Source organism: Epinephelus lanceolatus, chromosome 13, assembly GCF_041903045.1.
Source record: "Epinephelus lanceolatus isolate andai-2023 chromosome 13, ASM4190304v1, whole genome shotgun sequence".
Classification (NCBI taxonomy): Eukaryota; Metazoa; Chordata; class Actinopteri; order Perciformes; family Serranidae; genus Epinephelus; species Epinephelus lanceolatus.
The window spans coordinates 32,491,213-32,515,127 of NC_135746.1; the positions used below are offsets into that span (position 1 = coordinate 32,491,213).

General features: G+C 40.0%; 1 protein-coding gene across 4 annotated transcripts in view; it reads right to left on the reverse strand.

The window, feature by feature from the left end:
- col12a1b (collagen, type XII, alpha 1b) overlaps window positions 1-23,915 on the reverse strand; it is a 152,167-nt gene that overhangs the window by 109,992 nt on the left and 18,260 nt on the right. For all 4 annotated transcript variants that reach the window (XM_078174038.1, XM_078174039.1, XM_033649085.2 and 1 more), the window contains exons 11-15: window positions 19,836-20,114; window positions 19,473-19,748; window positions 16,144-16,416; window positions 2,066-2,335; window positions 164-430 (exon numbers count right to left, since the gene is read on the reverse strand). In XM_078174038.1, the coding sequence (XP_078030164.1) occupies window positions 164-430; window positions 2,066-2,335; window positions 16,144-16,416; window positions 19,473-19,748; window positions 19,836-20,114 (1,365 nt within the window). The remainder of the gene's footprint in view (window positions 1-163; window positions 431-2,065; window positions 2,336-16,143; window positions 16,417-19,472; window positions 19,749-19,835; window positions 20,115-23,915) is intronic.

A 23,915-nucleotide genomic window follows, 5' to 3' on the forward strand; every position in this document is an offset into this window, starting at 1 on the left:
GGACCTACCAAAAGCTGAATTCATCTCAGCTGCAGACTTTTCTGATTTTATTCCATCAATAATAATGTTTATAGAACTACCTCAGGTTTTAACGTCTTTGTTTAGATGGACATGTTTCTGCAGTGTACTGTCTGTCAGAGGGTTGAATTATGGACCAACGTACGTGTCGTTCCTACTCCTTGCCTTGCTTTTCCTTCCCCGCGCTTGTAGATGGGGTGAACAGTGATGTCGTAAGTGGTCTGTGGCTGCAAGCCCTTCATGATGGTGGAGGTGGATGTGCCAGGGATCTTGAGGGCCATTTCTTTCCCTCCACCACTGGGAACATACTTTAGCCTGTAGTTGGCTACCTTGCCCGGTGCAGGCATCCATGTGACTTTCATGGTTCGCTCGGTCTCATCCGACACGGTCAACTTTTTACCAGCATCAGAGGCTGAAAACAAAACAAAACAAATTCTAAAATTAAGTGGATAACATTTTCATGCTTTTCAAACAAGTGGAACTAAATTAAAATGCTTGTGGTTCCTGTTAGAATTCCAATGTAATAGTCATGATTTCTAAGATAAATATTTAATCAAACAAACTGCATCCATACTGTCAGTTTTAATGTTCCATATGTGCAGGACTGTACTGTACACACTCACCAATTTCTTCTGGCGATGACTTAACAGCCATAAATATTCAATTATTTTTCATTTAAGCCCTAAAAACAATCATTTTCCCTCTCTGTTTTCAGGCCAAGTGTGGTTTCCCTTTATATCCCTTCAGTAATTGTTATGTATTCATATCTTCAGGAGTAAATGTTGAGTACTACCATCAGCTTCATGCCAAAACTAATTGCTTATGAATTAGGCATTTACCCAGATGTGATCAGTTGGGAAGGAAATGCTAACCACATTTTCCTTCTCCCCCTGATACAACCAAAAGCCCTATAAAATGAAATTAACTTATTCCGATGTTTCTGCAAGTGATTAAAAAAACTTTGCAAGAGAATAATATGTATATTTAATAATCTCAAGGAACGTTTTTCTGACTACTTGATTTCACTCCAAAGGATTTTTATTGATGGAACAAAAACTGGCATCCAGCTTTTCAATGTGTTGAAGGATTTGAACTAATCTATGAAGCTGGACATGAAATAATTCTACTACTCTATTGGGAGGGTGAATCAAGGAACAATGTGTACTTAAAATCTGTCTATTTATCTACATGTCCCTTTGTTTTGGAGGGCCTGTTTGTGTGGATTTGAAACCAATAGATATTACATGTGTGCATACAGAACAAGGACTGTGTTGACATTTTTATGAGTGTGTGATTTGTCTCTGATGCAATATGTCTGTATGCAACTCACAATGCGTCATTCACAGAACACACACGTTGTACCAGTATTCCCTTCAAGACATGGGCTGTGTTATTTCAGAGAGCATAACGCAGCAAATCTGTCACCACGTTGGTGTTTCACTTCAAATTACAGTTTGAAAAGAATCTAAATGATTATCTTAATTAGAGTAGACAGCAGTAATCTCTGGAGAATGCCAACTGTATGATTATGCAAGCTCTGAAATCCATTTTGTTTTGAGACAAAAGGAAGTATTGAAGGTACTTTGGCTATTATTTTTATGGCAGGCATGCAAAAAAATTCCTAAACTTCCTTCTTAAAAGGTTAGTGAAATGGGTTCATGACCTGACTACTGACTGTGAACACCTGGATTGACCCTTCCTGTGCTGCACAAGTGATCTAAAGGCAACTAATCTTAGCCCCTATGTACGTAGCTACATGATTTGAATCATGGAGAAGCATGTGTTGGTTAATAACAAAGCTATTAGCTACCAGTTATTACATTCTTCCAATTCTTTTATAAAGCTTCTTATTAATCTTTTGTTTTAACAATCTTGTCTGTCTTCAATTTATATATTCATTTAAACTGTTTTGTATGCACTTTTCTTTTATTTGTAACTATGAAGCACTTTGTAACCCAGGTTTGAAAAGTGCTACAAACTCTAACTCATTACTAGTTACTTAATTTCACCAATGAGATTCATTTTCTCTCCAGAGCTGTAGTCTTACCGTCAGTGGTTTCCTGTCCAGTAAGTGGGTCACTGTCTTTTTGATTGTAGGCAGCAATCACAGAAACTTGGTAGAGTGTTTCTGGAGTCAGACCATCCAGCACAGTGTTGGTCACGTCTCCCGGCACTATTTTATCTCCAGCCTGCCCCGTGAACAGCGACTTCCATCGAACCCGGTACATGTTTACGTTTCCAGGTGCCGCCGTCCAGGACGCTGCAAAGCTGGTGTCGGTGACATCGCTGGTGACCAGGTTTTTAGGTGGTCCCACCTCTGAACACAACAAGTAAAGGTGTGAATTATTATGGGTTATTATTATTATTATTATGTATTGTACTTAAATGCAAAGAACAACACACAAAAACAAATACTGTAAAAAAACAAAAAACAAAACAAAGACAAATTTCATTTCATTTCAACATTTTTCTTTACATACAGATTAAATTCATATTCATCTGTTTTTTCTAGGTATTTAAATGTATGTTTCTTAAACACTTCCTGGTTTTGTGCATGATAGTGCCATCAAATTTCCTACATTTCCTCACAGACACACAACAGATGTTTTGGAACTCAACTATGAATAATTTTTATATTGTATAAATTCAGACTGGCTGGTTTGCTCAAATGTTCTTTCCAGTGTTTGTCAGTTTTCTTTTTTAAACCATCTTCCCTTTAAAAACAAAGGAACCATTTGGCTGTGCTGGCAGATCAGATTATTTTCTAAAATGGAAACTATTAAAAGGCCATTGAGTGGACAGAAGAACTGAACAACTCACCACAGCTATAAAGGCTAGAGACGACTGGAGAGACACATGCGATTTTTTTTTTTTTAGATATTTCTGAGTATATTTTAAGACATTTCTGCTTCATTAGTGACTACAGAGCATTGGGAGACAGGAGACATGCAAGAGGAAAGACATAAAACATGTCGGGAACCGAATGAACTCAAAGTGTCCACTGAGCCAACGAGAGGGAGGAAATCTCTTTACTGTATTTTATTGGACATCTTTACTCCATCAGTGCTTCCCTCTATTGGTAGAGCATCAGCTGCAAACTTTGACATTCAGTATTTTGTAGCCACAGTTAAATTTACGCTTTTACCTTTGAACTAGCTAGCTGCTTGGTGACCTAACGTCTCCCTTACTTTCTTGTGGGTTTCAGGGACTTTGCGTTTTCTAATGGTCCACTGACTTAAATGACATTTTCAGTTTTTTTTTTTGTTTTTTGTTTTTTTTGACGGGTGAAAGTTGAAACAACAGTCAGTCTTTAACAGACGCTAGATATGGACAGTTTGTGTAAGATTTATAGCATTCACGTTTCTCTTCTAAATAGGTTTGTCTGAGTTTTTGTTCAGATTATACTGATTATCTGAATTCTCGTGTGTCTTGCAGACGTTTTGGAGCAATGTTGCAGCATTCATATATCTCAGAAATATACCTGAAGAATAAAATGTTATCATTACCATCAGCAACAACCGCCAAAACTATGATAAAAAAAAATCCATGTTGTAATAAACAAAAATTATCCGTTAAACCTTTGTTGAATTAAATTTTCATTCTTAATTTGTAAGTCTAGGTGTTGTTGCTTGAGGATGCTGACACTGTTTGATCCTTTATTCAGAGAAAAATGCTCAACAACTACTAGGTCGGCTTAAAATGTGACTGGCTGTGTATGTTCAGGAATGTCTCCAAAAACACAAGATAATATCTGTCCTATGGCGTAACATCAGGCCAAAATTGCTCTTTATTCACACAAAAATATCAAAATCTAATGAAAGTATTGCATTTATGCTCTTCAGAATACGAGCCTACTCTTTGTCACACACACACACACACACACACACACACACAGTGGCGCTAAGTCCTACCAAAGTTAGGTCGGGTTTGGGTCGTTGATTAGTGTATATGAATGGACTTGATTACTACTAATGCCCCAACCTGGGTCCCATTGTGCTAGTGCTCCCACAGTGCTAACCCTATATAAAGTGTGCTAAACAACGACCACAGCGCTGACAGAGCTAACAGTGTTAACTAGCGGGAGACCAGAGGGCAGACACTACACTTCAGCGACAATGATGTCCCGTAATCATGCTGTACAAGCATTGTAAAGCAGCGGACAATGAGCTAGCCAGTGGGATACATATATGCACTAACAAGCACGTGCTGCTGGACCAGCTTACCGCAACAAACCACAAGGAAATTCAGATTATAACACACACATATATAGCATGGTGTCATTCTCTGCTCAGGACACCATGGCAAACAATAACAACAATAACAGCAAGTGATGAACATTACAGCCTGTAGGATCTGCTAAGGGGCTAGGGCTTATGAACCCTGCCTCCCCTCTGATTTGGCCACCAAAGGCCCGTTTCCACCGCAGGAACTTCGAGATAATTTTATGGGGCCGGGGCCGTTGGTGCATGTCTCCACCGCCGGAACCACCCCCGAAGGACAGAGTTCCGGAACTTTTACGGGGGCTAAACAAGTTCCTGCCTCGGGGTAGGTACTCAGAATGGCCCCGAAAGACCCCCGGCTGGGGCTTGGGGATTACTTGGTGCTGATTGGATATACTCAAGGAGGGATGTGACGACAATAGAAAGCAACAATATAGCTGGCATTTTTAAAACTCAGCAGACGAGTGTTAGCTCCTTCATATAGCTTCCTCTGCCATGTAAAAAAAATTCACTAAATGGCCCGTGAAAAAAATATTCTTTCCAGCGGATATCTTAGTTACAACGTGACTGAGCTAGCAAAGCAGTTTTGTGTTGCTGTGTCTGGTATTTATTCAGTTTTGGGAAATCACGATGTCTAGAAAGCATCAGTGGCTGCCGCTGACAGGGACAGCTAACAGCAGGCTAATATCAGGACGTGATCTGTTAAAAGCCTCCCGTTGTCGGATACGACATGAAACTACTCCAGTTAGCTCAATCATGTTGTAACTAAGACATCTGCTGGAAAAAATATTTTTTTCACAGGCCATTTAGTGAGTTATGACAGACACCGCTAAGGGCTATCAGCTAACGGTGTCCCTACGTCGCCCCGGTAAATGGTCGCGCAACGATTACGTCACATCCAGAGCCCGTAACTTTACAGGAACCTTCCTCCTACTCCGCTCTCAGTGGAGACATGGCGGCTGAGAGGGCCGAACGAGAGGATGTTCCTGTAGTAGTTCCTGCCCCCCAAATAGTACCAGGAACTTCTTCAGTGGAAACGGGCCTCAAGACATGGCAAGTCCACTTTCAAAAGACAATGCTCCCTCTCTGTGCAAAAGTAAAAGCAGGTAAAACAAGTGAAAAATGTTACAATCCCATCATGGCTTGTTAAAACATCCAGTTATAAGACACCAGTTTGTTCCTTTTGTTTGTGCATTTCTCAGAAAGATAATTTCATTTTGTGAACTGTTCTGCCAGACAACAAGACAAGAGGCTTTGTCCACTAATTTAACCCTTACTCACACTTTATGTCTAACCTAAAACAAACCCTAAATCCAACCCTTGTTGAAGTGATGGAGTAAGTGAATGACATCATCTTACACAAATGTGCTTACTCTGAAATTGGTTCTTACAAATAAATCAAAAACATACATACAGACACAGTATTAAAGTGCTTTCACAGGCTTTCATGACCTCAACTCAACTTTCTGAGAGCTACAGCACACAGAAGCCAACACCCTTATAGATTCATTCAACCAAATCTAACTCCCACCACCATAGCAACAGCTCAAGTTGCTGCAAGCAGACATATAGTACACTCCTATACAGACAGAGCACAACGCTGGAAATATTTGTTAGTGACGGAAGGGTGGGGGCGGGGGGATGATATCAAATTATAATCCGTCTTCAGTTTAAAGAAGGTGACAGCATGCACAGTGGAGGCGCTGGAAAGACTGAGAAGTTTCCACGATGTGATAATTATCACAAAATATCAAATCCAGCTATATAATCAAGAGATTGAGCAGGAAATAAATCACATACCAGCTTTTGCCAATTGATACACATCTTAAAAGAGAGGGAGAAAAAAGGAAAACACCAGCCTCTCCAAATGTTTATAGCCGGAAAAACTAAAACAGTTCTGGTCTGGATTAAAAACAACAAAATTCAGGATACTTTGATGCATTTAAAAAAATGTCCCTGTACGCATTGATGAGGATCATAATGTCAAAATGTGTGTGCGTATCTCTGCGCTAAAAAAAACACAATAACTGAAAAGTTGAATGCCTGGATGTTGTTGAGTGGATGCCATGTTTGCTCCTGCCAACTGATATCGGAAATGTCATTCTGATCATCTTTTTAAATGTGCAAAACATGTGGCCAGACTGTTATGGAAATCTCTAATAGTGAATTAAGTTTTAAAACAAGTTGACAAGCATATAATGACAAAGATACTGGATTTAAAAAGATCCATTTTCTCAGCAGCTCTAATCAGCTTTCAGTGCTTGTGGTAATATGCAAAATGCCTGTTGCAGATCAACTCAAACCAGGCTTTTAATTTGACAGGCTGCAGCAGATACGAAGTATTTCTGACTAAGAAATACAAATCAAACTTCATGTTACTAAGAAGCTAAACTTCCAATTCTGGATGGACTGTACTTTGCTTCATTAATGTACATGTATGAGTTTATTTTTGTCTGTTATTTCAAATGTGCTGCTCAGTCGCCGTCACTCAGTCTTCACCACACAGACGCCACTGCAGCCACCATTAGCAGGGAACTCTCCATAGGGGCTGCTGCCAATTTTTATCTGCTTCAAGAAGTGCTGTCTCTCAAAGATGGAAGCTGAGTCTGGAGGCTTTCGAAAATAACAGCCACAGACAGCCATCAGATGGAGTATGGAATATCTGGCGCTTTGCAGACGCCGCCTCAAATGCACTCAGACCTATTTTTCCACAGCCAGTGACGAGGCAAATGTGAACTTAACCGCAGGAAATTTAATGCACGTCTGTAGATATTTCCACTGCTCTGCATGTATCCCTAATCCATCTATCTATCTATTTATTTATTGAAACCAAACTACACAAATGTGTTATATGATTTGCCTTTACATGACAGCTTACTCAAAACCAAAGAAATCTTCAAAAGGCTAAACATCTATTTTTTGGAGAATACTGCCTTAAATTTAAAAGTATAATCATTCTTTTATATATCTATTCATGAAGGCGTCTTAATCACTGTTTTCATTGCTGGAAATGTCCTCTGACATCGTGCTCTTAAATCATGGGACAAAACTGCTCAACATGTTTAGAATGAGTACACTTTTGAGGATAAAGCAAAGACAATGGAAACTTAAAGGGACAGTTCACCCCCAAATTTTTTTGGTGGCAGCAGATGAGTGCTGACGATATCGCCTGAACAGATGTCTCCCTGCTCTAGAATGGAAATAGATGGCACTCGGCTTGTGATGCTCAAAGGGTCGAAAAATTGATTTGAAAAACTCAACAGCAATGTCTCAGGAACCGGTTACTCAAGATAATCCACAGACCTTGTTGTGAGCAGTTCATGTAGGAACTTTGATCATCCTACCAAACTACACCCACAAACTGTATTAAAATTCAAATCAATTTTTTTGACACTTTAAAGCAGCTGTGCGGAACTTTTTACCATTCATAAAACTGTCCCTAGTTTGTATCACCCCCCCCTGAAGATCCGCATATTTATTTGAACCCAACAGCGACAAAAAAGCCTTTCTCTATATGGCTATGTAGCATAGCCTGGCTCGGGTCAGACACAGTGGAAGTCAGCAAACCAGAATACGGTACCCGGAGGTGGAAGTAAGTCTGCACGCCCGCAGCGGCCCGCAGCCATTAAACCACAGAGGAAGAAGGAGCCGTGTTTACGAGTAGGATTTAAGAAACAGGCTAAATGACATGTAGTAGGGAGTAGTCTCTTGTACAGTAGTCTCTTGTACAGTTGTACGGGCATTGCTGAACACATAACAGTTTTACCAGATGTATCTATAAGGACTTGGTTGTACTTTCGATGCCATGACGAATAAAGAAAGAGCACCATCTAAAAGAAAAAGAACAGAAGAAGGCTAAACGGGACAGTGATAGGGCTCGAGCCCAAACGAGCGTAAACCTCGGTCGAGCATTCACCAAGTGGAGAGAGCTGAGAGATTTGAAAGGTTTTAAAACTGATCCCAAGTTGGCCCTTTTCCTAATCGACAGGTATGTAATTTTTGTTTTTATTTAGAGAATATACCGCAACTTGTTAGACGTTGTTTCACTTTGATATATGACGACATGGAAGTTACAAGCAAGCTAAATGTAACGTTAGCGGATGTGAACCGCTTTTGTCTAGTAACGTTACAACAAACGCCACAAAATTATCTGTGACTGTGACCATGAACACAAATATACAGCAGGCAGTTGTCCTCAGTTTATAAGATATTCAGAGCTACAGCAGAACATTTATGATTTTCCTCTCGCTCTCCGAAACAAATGCATGCGGTAACTGCCAGTTGCAGTCGAGATTTTACAACACCAGGCTGTGGGTGTCATACCGCTTCGACCAAAGGGGGGCACTATAATCAATGAAAATGTAAACTTCCGCACAGCTGCTTTAAGGAATGCCATCTAGTGCCATTATATTCAAAGAAGCCAGACATCTCTACAGCCAATATCTCTGACACAAAGACAATTTCAAGCAATAAATAGTACTGCAGGTAAGGGGATAAATATGTTTTTTGGTTTCAACACACTGACTGTGTGACAAAATGAAAGGCTTCAGAACACCAACCAAATGGACCTTGTTGTGTAATTGTTTTGTCAACAAATTTCAGGAACTTTTGGACTCAATCGATTAACATTAACTTAAAATCTGGTTCGCAATAGTTAACATCTTATGAGTAAAAAATCAATAGTTGAGCTATAGTTACACAAAAATGTATCAAGATGCAGACATTATCCTAGTGAAGTGAAGTGAAGTGAAGTGAAGTTAGGCTGAGCAGAGCCGAGCCAAGCCAAGTCAAGTCAAGTCAAATCAAGTCAAGTCAAATCAAGTTAGGCGGAGCAGAGCTGAGCTGATTTAAGTTAAGTTTAAGTGAAGTGAAGTGAAGTGAAGTTAAGTGAAGTTAGGCTGAGCAGAGCTGAGCCAAGCCAAGTCAAGTCAAGTCAAGTTAGGCGGAGCAGAGCTGAGCCGATTTAAGTTAAGTTTAAGTGAAGTGAAGTGAAGTGAAGTGAAGTGAAGTGAAGTTAGGCTGAGCAGAGCTGAGCCAAGTTAAGTTAAGTTAGGTTAAGCAGAGCTGAGCCAAGTTAAGTCAAGTCAAGTCAAGTTAGATATGTTCAGTTAAGTTAGGTTAGGTTTAGTTGAGTTGAGCAGAGCTGGGTTAAGTTAAGTTAAGTTAAGTTTGTGTAGTTAAGCAGAGCTGAGCCAAGTTAAGTCAAGTCAAGTCAAGTTAGATATGTTCAGTTAAGTTAGGTTAGGTTTGGTTGAGTTGAGCAGAGCTGGGTTAAGTTAAGTTAAGTTAGGTTAAATTCAGTTCAGTTCAGTTCAGTAACTACAGAAAAATAGAAAAAATAAAAGAAATAAGTAGTAAAAGGAACAAAAAACTAAGCAGCTGCATGTCTTGTGCTCTCTGACACTGCTAGAAGAGGAGACTCAGTCTGGGACTCCCTGCTGCTGAAACCTCACAGTCACAGTGGAAAGTCTTTTGGCTGAATGCTTTGTATAAACTTGGCTACTCTACATGTTCCATCTACCATCAGACATTTAAAACACCTTGAAGTGCACAGAGTGACTGCAGTTTTCTTACGGGTGGCCCAGATGTGGGGAGAGAAGAATCACTCTGGTAGTGGTGCTACTCCACATCAGAGGAGAAATGTTGTCTAGCTCCAAAAGCATGGCCGTAATACTGCCAGAGTTGGGTGCTCCACATTTGCCCCCGCATTTATTTGAATGAGACCACTGGCTCAGAGGGGTGCAAGTATATTTAAGTTTTTCCTGTTTTACATTTTTACCTAAAAGGACCACAAAATACATCAGCATTTTATGTGCAAAGACTGTAAAACGCATCCTTAAGATTTATCCAACTTTGAGAGCCTCAGCTCCACGCTGCTAAAAGCAAATGCATTGCTCTGAATAAATGTGTCCCCTCGTGGCGTGTATGTTCCCTTAATTTAACTGAAGATTTAACATAATCGATTAAAAATTCTCCCATCATAGATTATGATGAAAGATGTGAAGAGAACATGTTCGAAGTCTTTCAGCACATTTTCTACAGCAGTGATTCCCAAACATTCATTAAGCACCAAAAGGAAACATGTTTTTACAGCCAGTTTGCACAGCACACACTACATCATTCATGTTCTTTATAACCTTCATGTGAAAACTGAAGAGATGTCATTTGTTTGGCCAAAAATTTATGTTCGATCTTTCATCATGAGTCTAAACTGGGAATTAAACTGTGTCGTCGGCCAGAGTCGCCACAGGACGGCTGAGCAAAGCCAAGTGGTAGTCAAAATCTGTTTCTGCACTTATAGGGATATTTTTGAAAACAGATATTTTTCCCTTATGTTAGAAAAAAAAAAATCTGTCCCCGCAACATTTGTTTCTCAAATGCAAAACGACTCCAAAGACTTGTCGGGCCAGTAGGTGGCGACAGGGGCTACATCAACACTACTGCAAATCCAAGAGAAGATGATTCTGAGTATGCAAAGTGAGCTTATTTTCTTTTGGTAGTATTAACAAATCAAACAATAGTAGAATAGTATTAGCAAATTATTTCTATATTTTTAGATATTTGATACCTTTTTGTTTAACATTTTGCTGGTACTGTACATGGACCAAGGTACCATGGTGAAACAAAACAGGTACATAACAAAACATAAACAAACTGGTAGTTAGCCATTGTTGTTGTTTCAGGCCATGCTCATTATCCAAAGCAAGAATGGCCATGCGCAAATTGAGGAGATGATGTCATAATTTCCAAAATGCTCTGTTTTACATATCCACACAGATACAAGAAGTAACCAGAGTTTTGAAAACTCTGCACCCTAGAGGACGTTTTCAAAAATCTCTGTTGTGGTGACTTTAATACTTTGCATGGGTTGAGGCCAAAACATAGAGGAAAATATAAGTTTTCAAAAATATCTGTATACATGTACAGTGGGCCTCATATGTCCAAACCTCACCTTAACTCCAACCTTAACATCACATGCCAGGCCTAAAAAGCTACTACAGGCAAAAACTGTTTAAGGTTGTTGGTTTGACAGGTTAAAACAAGCTGGGAGTCCAAGGCTGATCACACCAACAATTACAATCAAGGAAAAAGGAGTTTACACAAGTCTCAAAGCTTTGGATATTTAAAAAGTCTGGTTTTCTAAGCCAGACAAACATGTCTGGTTTCAAGGTTTCAAGCCATGTACTTTAGTGGTTTAAGTTTAATGGGTCATGGAAGTACAATGGATGACATATAGCTCATGAACATGAAAAACAGGAAAGAAAAAAATGTCTGGATAACTTCCTCAAGGACTCCTCACCGTTACAATTTTATATCTTTTTATTTCAATCGCACTGGTCTTTGAGTTTTTGGCTTCAGGTCCTCATGGAAGTCATTCATAATCAACTATATAATTTCAAAGATGCACTGTCATCATCTGACAATAAGTGATTCCTGAAATGTTCCCTTTTCTCCACACTTACGAAAAGTTTTCCGTCCCACAGCAACGTCACGCTATACTGGTGCTCCAATCAAGAAGTCCTGGTGAATGTCAAGTTTTTGGGGTCTTTTCCAAATGAGTGTTAAAGTGAAGGACTTAGTGAAAAAACCCAAAAGCAGCTGCGGAGCCTTTATATATCAGCTGTTGACAGGTTTACACCAAACAACTGAGTGAGATGGACCACATTTATACAAATGTCATTGGACTTTATCCTGGGATCAAATGTGCCATTGTTTGATCAAATTAGGTAAGAATGAAAACAAAGTCTCTCTGTAGCATTTATACAGTAGTTTGGGCAACGACCTAAATTACCTTTGATATATCACAGAAAGCATCGTAACCTGCTGACTTTTGGCATGAGGAAGAGTTTTCCATTTTAGCTCCCATTTGGTCGTAATCAGAAATCTCCTGTGCACAAACGAGGCCCCAGTGAGAAATAATATGAGCTCTTACTGTACAATAAGAGTTTTTACAATAAGAAAGAGTGAGCTCACCAGTTTTAATGTGAGTACAGTATCAGTGCAGTTTTCCACTGGAGATCTGAGCACTTTTAACTCTGCATGCGAGGGAAACAAAGGTAATAAGGAGCCTCCTGCCAGGTGCCTCTGATGTGGGCCAACACCAGGGATGTCTGGGGGCCATACCAACACACTTCAGAACTAGACCGTGAATGCAACATGGTGGAACAAATGCACCATGCTTTGCCAGTACAGGCAAGACTACCCGAAGCTTGGGAAAGAGAAGGAGAGGAAAAAACAACAACAAAAAAAAAAAAACAGTGACGGTTGTATTGATTGCATGGCTCTACGACCAGGGAGGCATCTGCAGGCTGTGCAGGCCGAAACACAGAGACTGTGGACAGCACTATTAAATTCCAGGCAAGCCCTCACAAGGTGAATAGAGAGAAAGGTAGCAACAAAGAGAAAGAAAGAAAATAAAATAACATGAAGACACAAAGAGTGACAGATGGAGAGAGAAAGACAGGGAAGGGCAGAGAGAGATGGGGAGAAAGGAGGAAAATGGGAGGGGAGAAGGGAAAGAGAAAGACACAAGGTGAGAAAGTGAGACACATGGAGACGGAGACATAAACAGAGAGGAAGACAGAAACAGAGACAGGAATGAGTCAGTCTTCCCTGCTCCTCCTAACCTTCCAGCCCTGCTCTCAGCTGGGTTACATTCCTGTTCGGTCTTGCTGTCTCTCATCTTTACCTCTCAGCCTGTGTGGCTGGCTGCTGTGTCCACTGTTACTGTTGCCGTCTGTGGCTTACAAAGCTACAGCTCCACTGTTTGAGATGCACCAGTGACCACACAGATTAACTACATCCATCTGAACAAATTCAAGGCCACCATGATTGCATCCGCCCTGATTTGCTGCGATATTACCAAAGATCCGCCTGTTTCTTTAATAAACTCACTTTTAAACAATCATCAGTGGTGCGTAGAGTACTAAAAATCTATACTCAAGTAAGAGTCCAATTACTCCCATAAAAATGACTCCAGTAAAAGGGAAAATTACCCTTTGAAAAACCTACTCTAGTAAAACAGTACCTGGCTAATAAATCACTAAAGTTCAATAATAGTTAATGACAAGACAGTACTTGTTTTGATCAGCAGGTCAGCTAATCAAACAAATAAGGATAGTCTATACAACTGAGATATAAATAGTTTCCCACTCTCTCACCATCTCTTCCTCTCTATCCCTCTCTTACTTATCATAACAGAGAGACAGACAGAGAGAGTGGGGACTGACATGCGAAAGGGCCGCGAGCCGGATTCAAACCCGCGGCCACTGCAGCGAGGCAATGCCTCTGTACATGGGGCGCTGGCACTATCCACTACACTACTGACGCCCCTGTCTCCTCATAGTTAACATAACAGTAACATCATCTCCCTCACTGTGAATGCAAACGTCGGCTGCTGGCTCGTCTACTTTAAAATTACAGCAAACAGTCTAATATTAGCTAAATGGGAACATAAAAGGTAACAACAAATGACACGGTGTGTGTGTGTGTGTGTTTATGTGTGTGTGCAGCCAGTTTAATTTTCATCACCATTCATTGTAACTTCAGCAAGGTGTTTTTCTTTACTCTTTAGGCTACTGTAGTTTAAAACACATTTTAAAATTTAGATTTTAAAAATACACGATGCTCAGGTCCAGGCAGGGGGTCAATTTAGGGCGGGAAGGCCGCCTGGTTTGCAACTGAGGTGCTCCTCGGGTGCTCTCCCTGCTACACCCGATCGTACTTAGAGCAGACTCATTGTAAAAATGGTATAAATGGAAAATGTAGTAAAGTCAAAAGTAGATTACTGGCTAAAAATGATACTTGAGTAAAGAGTAGAAGCACAGTTTTAAAAAAGGAACATGAAAAATACTTGCTCCTTGAAAAAATCTTTTTTACTCCTGTGCGTTACATGTAATGCATTATTGCCTATCCTGACAATTACCTGCAATTTATCGAATCGCAACAATTGAGATACAGATAGAAAACATGGGGAAATAAAGCAACAAAAGATCCCCAGTTCTGACTCTTTCCAGCATCAGAAGCCACAAGCTTCAGTGTGACATGAATTATCATTATCAATTATCATGTCTGCAAGGGTTTGCGCAACCTATCCGCATGCAGCCCAAAAAGATCTTTGCCATAGACTGTATGTGCACACTTCCCTGAATGCTGACACTCAATACAGTATAAACAGAACAACCAACATACATGTCTGTGTCCGAAAAATGGAATATAATCAGCCCTTCTGACTCATTTTGTAGCATCAATCAAACCAGAAAACGCTTCACAGCTGAAACCTTCACTAACTATACAATCCTATAAATTTGTTATTTTCATAACATCAAATGCCAGCACATTAATCAAAAATGAAAATAGTTGTTAGTTGCGGCCCCACTATAAGATCCATTCAGTTTTGCCTCTTCCTTTAACTTTGGCCTTCTGTATTTCAATTCAGAGGGGAATGGGAATTTATTTTTTTAAGTTTCTCCAAATAATGCAGTCAAACTAGAAATGTGTTTACAACCTGTGTGCTCATAACGTTTCTGATCTGTTGAACTCAGCTGTAGTGGCATTTCCCAAAAGCAGCTTCAGCCTCAGATGATCTAAACCTGATTATTGCAAATCTATGAGCTAAGGTAACCTACATTTTGAGATGACCGGCAGGAACAGGGTCTTGAGTAAACTGTTTTAACAACCGATAGAGATGATGGACATAAGCTGTAAAAATAGGACCCAGGTGGTAAAGAAATTGTCTTTGACATTACTGCAACACTAACGGTAAAGTTATATGAAAACTGGATGTCTTCCTCTCTTCTCTTTCTTCTCTACTCCCTCTCACCACTTCTCTTGTTCCCACTATTTATTATTACTCCCCTATAACAATAAGCCTGACCCTTGAAGCCTCTCTGGGTATTGACAGCAGGATCACTTCTAACATTTTGCTCTGGAACAAAAAGAAAGCAATGTTTAAACACGGACCTATATCAAATGTTTGCTGTGTTTGTTTTTAGAGCCTTTCCGATGATTTGGTCGTCTTCCAGGGGTTTAGTCACAGCAATTACAGCAAAAACCTCAAACATTAGCTGTAGTTGTTGAGCCACACAGTCATAATAAAAATAGAGTAATCACTTAATCTGGGAGGATTAGCAGGTCACAGCTGCATGCCAGAACTGACAGAAATAATGTCTGACTTTAAATTATTAGACTTTATTTTGCAGCTCTACATTAACTGTAACAAATATTAACAGACATTAAGATATCTTGATATATATATTTATTCACTGTATCTTTTGTAGAGGATGCATTACTAAAAGTTAATTATAGTCAGGGTTGGCAAAAGAAAGTGTGTTTTTCAGGACACATACTCACACTTAACTGGGAACTGTATCTTAATTTAGAATGAAAAATAATTTTGTGCCTCAACTTAGGGGAATTTTAATATTTAAACCTGCATTAATCAATCATTTTTATAGTAACACTGAATGACATTACTCTGTATGAAGTGAATTTGTTGCTGAGTGAAGATTCACAAACAACTTGGAAGTTCTCCAGTGCTTTTTAGCTTCTTTTAGCTCATGTTTTGATTTTGCAGCGCATTTCCTGTCTGGTTCTGTCTCAGTGTTTACAGCTGCTGTTTTTGTCAAACAAGCTCTGATATACACCTACTGTCCACTACCTAGTCAGCAGCAAAGAGCAGACTGACACAATTACAGTCAAGCTGGTGAAACACGTAGAGCACTTAGCAGCTAAAGCGAGAGATATTATCCCCAGGAGTTGGTGGATACCAAACTACAACTACAGAGTAAAGACTGGACTTGCTTTCATCAGTTGGACACAAACACTGGCTGAGTAGATATCTATGTTTTTCTGCCACCTAGCAACCAAAATGCAATGTGTGTAAAAAAAACTGTAACTGGTTTACCTTCTCGTGTGGTGCCTCGTCCCTCCAGGGGGTCGCCCAGGCCAGACCGATATCGTGCACTGACAGAGATGTCATATTGGGTGCCTGGCTGCAGGTTCTTTAGGAGGATTTCCCGGTTGTCACCCTTAACTGACACTTCCTTCTTGGGGCCACCGGCGGAGGGTTTGTACGCCACACGGTACTGGAGCACGTTTCCTGGTGCGGGCTCCCAGGAGACCTTCATGGAGGACAAGGTCTCGTCAAATACCCTCAGGTCCCGGGGGGAACCCCTGGCTGAGAAGGTAGGGAAATAAGGTCAGAAAATGAAGCCAGCTCCTGAACACGAATCTGCATAGAAAATTTTGCTTTATTGTGTTCATTTTGTGTGTTATTTCTTGACATGACAAGCTTGTTGTCATGAGAAATGTTGAAAGTAAAAAATGAGGGTTGTGCGCATGAGCAAACTGACTGTCCTACTTTACAATGCTGACATTAATGACAACAACTTTTTTTATGTCCAGAAAACAATAATTTTATGATCACAAGGGGGGATAAAACTTTCAGGGATAACTCGTGCTCAACCTTGCTATGTATCCAAGGTTTTTAGTCTGACTACTGTCGCTGTCACTAAGTAGATTTTATTACATAAAAGCAACCATAATTTTTCTAATTATTTTGTTATCAACTAATCTAGTGATTATATTTTTATTTATTTATTGTTTAGTCTGTAAAATGTTAATAAATAGCACAAAATGCACATCACATCTTCTGAGATAATGTTACAAATTTCTCAAAATTAGTGTGAAATAATTTATGGTTACACACTATCAATGATTTGTTTTGCATAAGTATGTTAGACAAAAAGTGTTACATAGACAGTGCACCCTGGGGAAGGCTACCAACATCCCCAGCTACACATTTGTGACTTAACTGTGCGAAGTTGCTTTTCCAGGCAAATTCTTTCCAGTATTTTGATTGTGTTGTCTTAAATATTCTCTTACATGCTTCTTTCCACTCTCCTTCCGAAATTGTTGTCAGTTCCATTTCCCATTTTTCTTTAGTATTATCCGCACTCTCCTTTGTTTCCTGTAAAATTTTATACAATTTTGAGATTTTACTACAAAGACTATTTCTATTTTTGTTTATGAATTCCATTAAACCGTGCGTTTGCTGACTCTGTTCTTCTCTCTGTTTCTTCATGAGATAGCTCATCCACATCATTTAACCTTTGATGGTCTCCAAATTGGGGAATGAACTTGAGTGCTTTATGTAAAAAATAATTTGCTTATGTCTGATTTTCATAAGTAAAAATATATCTACATAAAAAAATTAAAAACTTCTACGGCAATACTGGCAACAACCACTAGTGATCCACCGACCAACTGTTGAGAACCAGTGGATACACAGACTTATGGCCTAATAATTGTGCAACACATCCTTGACTGGATAAAATTGGTTAAATAACACTCTGTCTAAGATGTCCTTGACCAAGACACTGAACTCCAAGTCACTCTAGTTGAGCTGCACAGTAGAAAACTGTGTCTGTCCTGGGCAGCTACCAGGATGTGAATTAGTTTAAGTAGGGCATGTTCACACAATTTCCCCTTTGAAAAATAATTGTTAAAATAAAGAGGTGACTCATGTGCCCTGCTTAACTGGTGTTAACGCCTACTGCTGAGTGTTACTGTGAAATGTTTTATTGTTACATCTGCTTGACAGTGTGTTTTTTCCTACAGAGGGATGAAAATGTAATGGATTTTATGTGAAATGCAATTCTTTTTTCCTAATAGTAGTCAGAAAATTTAAAAAAGATTGAAGTGATTCCCAGTGGCTGCTGTAACCAAGTGTTACGTGCTTTTGTCCCAACACAGGACTTGGTGAAGAAAAAAGGGGCAATTCATGCAAAACCTCAAGGCATTGCATCAATTCATAGTTTTGAGATAAAGTCATGGCACAGTAAACATTATAATAGGAACAGTATTGTAAGCCATACAGGGGGAGGAAAAACTTAAATCCATCTGAGAACCAGCTGGGTGTTTCATGTCAGAGAGGTGCAAGCTGGGATTAATCCTGCCTCTTTTTATAAACCGTCAAAAATACAAAAAAATTCGTCTCAGACGACAAGCAGCTGCACCGTCCGAAGGAGCTGGAAGAACCAGGAGGTGAACAGTACACTCAGACACGGTAAGAAATGCTGTTGCCATGGTTGACTGGAATATAATTTGTGTTTTTTTTCCCAGCATTTTGGCTCAAGGTTAATAATCTTAAATGCCTTCATAAGATACAAAATACCTCCCTAAAAGCACTAAAGCTAACAAGTTTCTCCATGAGATAATTTCCCTTTAAGACTCCACAAAAGATCACAAAAGTTTCATAACATCACTGTCCAGGGTTTAGAGGGTTGTTAACTGAGGAGATCTCCTTAACTTTACTTCTCCATTGTTTATGGCAGTACATCTTGGCCCACTTCTAATTCCCAGCTTTCTGTGCTTCTGTCTGTTTTTCATTCCTTTCCCTCTAAGGCAGGACAGATCTGACAAGGAGCTCGATGGGTGGCAGGTTGTACTAACACTGCAGGGTTAGGAGTTCACTTTCCACTGGGGTCGAAAATGTGTGGACTCCTGGCACTCCCAGGCAATTTTGGAATGAAAGCAAACGCCAAATGGCAGAGGAGGACTTAAAAAAACACTGTGGACAAATAGAGTCACTGAGGATGTCAGAATCAAGTCTGAACTTATTTCCATTGTGGTCTTTAAATGACGCAAATACACGGAATAACAGCTTGCACCCAGAATAATAGTTTTTACTGTCCCATAGCACAAACAAAATGATCATAGGACATCTGCAGGCACCTGTTGTGGATCAGAACCAGTGACTCAGCCATTGCTAAACCAGCTACTCAGATTTCTGGACTTCAGAGCTCAACTTCTGGCCCAAAATCTGTTTTGGAAGAAAGATTCGCCACCTATTGGAACTTAAAACACTCATGATCTGTTGATCATTATCTGTTAACCCTTTGATCCCTAGGCTGATTCGAGGAAAGGCCTGTGAATAAAGGTTTTTACACCCTTTTAATTTGATGAGTATTAGCCACAGTATGGAGTTTATTTTTAATATTAAATTTTAAACATATTTACTGATACGTATGTTCAATGGACATTTGAGCACTGATTCCAGTGATGTTTGAATGACACCTGTGTGTTCTGGTTGTGCTAAGTTATGACATTAAGAAGTGGTGTGATTTGTGATGCAAATTGCATCAAATTAAGTGCTCTGTGAGAAATTACTGATGCCAAATGGTGCTCTCTTCTGATATGTTACAGTTTGACATGTCTGAAAGCTACAGTTACCTTCTTTGGTGGTGCCATCAGTCTGCTTTGGCACTCCAGGGCCGGAGGGATACTCAGGAGTCACAGTAACGCGGTAGGTGGTTTTAGGATGAAGCTCCTGCAGCACAAGTGTTGTCTCAGGGCCAACAGTGGTCGTCTGTAGCCTCGAGCGCTCGTCCCCTGCAGGTTCATATGTCAGCCGGTAGCGAGTGACGTCTCCTGGAGCTGGCTGCCATGATACTCTGAAGCTGTCTGTGGTCTCTTCGGATACTCTTAGATTCTGCACGGAGCCTTGTTCTGCAACAAACAGTAAGGGATAATTAGCATTACTGCTCCCATTTACCAACTTAAAAACATAATGGTAAATGTCTTGAGTCATCATACCTTCCAAAGTGGTCTCGAAACCGGTCACAGGCAAGCTGTCGCCTTTGTCATACTGAGCATAAACACTGACTTCATAGCGAGTGAGTGGGGTGAGGTGGGGGAGCAGGGTAGTGAGTGTGTCCCCTGGCACAGACATGGACACATAGTGCATGTCGTCATCATCTGCCGGCTTGAACTGAACCAAGTAGGACTCAACGTTGGTGGCGTCATTCTCCCAGGCAGCCCTGAAGCTTCTTGGGCCAACCTCTGAGAAGGACAGGTCCCTGGGTTGGGTCAGTCCTGAAGAAAGTCGAAGGTAACAAAATTAGCACAAACACAAACACTGCCATGTAGAAACTCTGAAAACGTGGGAGAATGATTGTTATCTAAAGCACCAAAGACAATGCTAACAGAGCTGAGTCTTTATATTTGTTAAAAGTGTGCTTGCACTGTGGAACAAGACTTCCTTTTAACAAAGTAAACAAATGAAGCAATCAGGAGGGTAGAAGGGCTAACCCACATGCCATTTAATAAAGATGTACAATCTACAACCAATCTGACAGCTCCATCATTCAAACAACATGAGGAGGGCGGCTGCTGTGAAACTCCCCACTGTGAGAGCTCTTTGAGCCAATTTGTTGGATGGAAGCTGTGACTGTGTTGCTCACTCAGGCTCCTGTACACTTCTCTTTGTTGACATAAAGTCATTATTATATAAGAATTATATAATCGGCAATCAAAGCTGGTGTGAGTCACATTCTGTGCTGGCAGACCTGGAAGCTACTTTTGGCAAAGTAAGAGAATGATTAATATTTGGCTTTAAGTGGGTGAAACAGCATTTGCAAGTAACTCTTCTTGCTTGTTTAAACTTGACTACCAGATGTTCGGGGGGTGGCTAATGATTTCAGTACAAAGAATGCATTTCAAAGTTTTCTTTATGTTACGTGACAGACAACACACCTGACAGTCTGATGTGGTAATAACTAAATCATCTAGTGCTCCAACTAGGTTTAAACAAATGCAAAGGAATCTCTCCAACCACTATTTGACCCAGTTCTAATATTTCCATTTGCAGAAACTCTCTCTGCCCTTGAAAGATCAAAAGGTAGACATGTGTTTAACACATTGAGGCAAAGAGGAGGGTTCTGTTGAAAAAAGACACGTCTGGAAAAGTGACATGAACATAATTGTGTGCATATGGATGATTGTTGGTACTACTCTATATTCTAGTCTACAATGATGGGTGTTAGAGTTACACCTGACTGCTGGAGTAATTAATTGTCAAAATGTAGTTGACTGGTAGTTCTCATTTAACATGTACTTAAAGAGTACAGGACTTTTACATAGACATGGTTGGACTTTGAAATTTATTGAAGCTCTTTGTATTAAGCAGTGTGCCTGAGTTTTGTGTTGGATGTCTGTGGCCAACCCAGTCTCACTCCGGAATCACCGAAATCTGATGCTTAGGCAATGACTTGCGGTGTCACACACTGACGAAAAAGCCATTCTTTAATGTTGGCATGATACGCTAGTGACTGTTATAGTTTAACGGCACTTTCAACTTTCACCAGTGAGTGGTGTTTGTGTCCCAAAAAATTCTAAAGCCAAACCCTCTTCTTTTTTCCTAAACCTAACCACATGATTTTGTTACCAAAACCCAACCACACGCGTTAGTTGTTGAAGGAAAAAAAATGTCAATTTGTGTTGTTGTACTAATGTGGTGCATTTATTTTGAAAGAGGCTATATGTAAATGTTAAATTTCCTGTGAAAATGGAAGTGTGTTTTGAAAGAAGACAATGCATTTAACAGACAGAACTTGACACAACGTCCCAGAACATCAAAAACCAACGCACTCAGGGTACCTTTCACATCGTATCTAGATGTGCAAAGTCCATGACCACACACTGGTATGTGATGAGGTCGGAGTAAAATGTGTTGCTGTGGCGGCTTTTCCACAATGGCAAACCAGAATTGATGCGTTTTACATTAATCAAACAGGGATACTGACTTTGTTATTTACGATAGATTAGTCTGTTTTTCTTGTCTTTTTCTGTGTGACACACTGCTTTTCACTTTGTTTTTGCCATGCTTTATCTGTATGTACATGACTGTGATGTTTTCATTTGTCACTATGTATCTTGACAGTTTGAAATAACGATTTTTAAAAAGAGAAGAAGGAGAGTTCATGGCAACAGATCAGCAGCTAGTAGTATTGGAGAAGCTATAGGGGTAAATTCTTAGAAACATCCAATAGAAGTGTCTAGAGTGGATGCTCCAGATAAAAAAAACCTCTGCATTCAGAGGAAGGATTTGCGATTGGTGATGAGTGATGCAGCGAACTCAACTTGTAGGCATTAGCAGTATTGGGGAGTAACAGTGAGTGACTCCTAGTGTTGGGAATAGAATGATTTTATGTGTTTTACTATAAGTTGTGTTTCACTATATAAGTTTTAGACGTGTGAACAATGAGAATACTGAGATGATTTCAGCTGATCTGAATGTGTTTGCTTTGCAGAAGTGGAGAAGTACAGGAGAGGAAGAGACATCAAGTCTGAGGAGCACATACTGCAATGCTTAGATAATTAGTTTCATATACGGTAAAAAGAATAGAAAGTGATGAACAGATAGTAAGGTACAGCACGTGTCGGGAGTTGTGTTGTTCTCTTGTCTTTCAAAACAGGAACCACGCCCCCACCGCCAGCGGGAAGGAGTCAGATTAACACGAGGCAGGGGCGTGGTGTGGTGAAGGAGGAAGTGGAACTGCCAATGAGAAGAGGACAACGCCTCGCGTGCACAATGACACTCTGTTACGCTCAAATATACTGGGTCAGGGGAAGGACAGGAGGTCAGACTTCGTGAACTGACACACCTTTGTTGTTCGTCAGGGACGTGAAGTTGAGACCCAGAGCTCTGTAATTTTATTCCTTTACTGCTTAATAAACTACATTAACTAAGACCGAATATCTTCTCCTATTGCTTCATTAAAGAACACGCAGGACTGAGCTCACACATAGCACATTGGAGAGTAGGATGAGCCTCGAGTCCTACACTAGTAACGCCGTTACATTTAAATAAGGTAGCAGCTAGCTGGCTAAAATTGTTGTGAGGCACCCATTTCCTATGAGCAGATTTTTTAAAAAGTGTGTGCAGTGCACCTGCCACATGACAATGGCGGAGGAGACGCACAAAACTGTGCTTTTAGCACAGAAATTTAAGACCCACACAATAGAGCTCAGCAAGACACTTTTCAAGTATTCAAAAGGTAATCCAAGTAATTATAATACATTATTTATCTTGAGTAATCTAATGGAATACATTACAAATTAAATTTAGGGGCATGTATTTAGTAATCTGTGGTGGAATGCATTTCAAAATTAACACTCCCAACACTGGGCATACATCATAAGCAAAAATAAAGCCAACACTGAAGTGCCACACACTGCAGTTCTTTGAATGGCCACTAGAGGCAGGCTCCAGAAGTAAGTCTGGAGACACCCATGTTAAAATACTCAACAGCAGCAATAAATATGTTTACAGCCTGGTACAAAAAACGGTTTTAGACTCTATAGTTAATTACCCCCTTCATGGCAACAGCAGGGGGATGAATTTTTACACAACTCACCCTTTGCATTTTATTAAGTCTTAAAATTATGCATAATTAAGAGCTGGCCGGTTTGAGTGGCAGGTTGTCTGCCAATAGTGTCCTAGGTTTCTCAGTCAGATCCACCCCTCACTCCTCCATAGTGCCAGACTCTAAGTTCTGCACTCCAGCTTTAAAAAGAAATTACTCCAAATGAATGAATGAAGTTCTTATTTTCTTCTCATTTTCTGTGTTTGGGACATTTATGGGAGTGTACTCCCACAGCACTCAGGTGAGGTCAGGGATTTATAAATAAGATAGCAACCAGGTGCAGGACTGTAAACAGCAGGCACCCAAGAGACACAGCACCAAAAATGCAAATATAGTGAGACTACACACAACACCAAACGAGACTGAATTTAGGGTTGGTTTTAACTTTAACTTTTGCTGGTGAGCCTGCTTAAAAACAGTAACTAACAATCCCAAATAGTATACCTTTAAGAGAATACACTGACAGTTT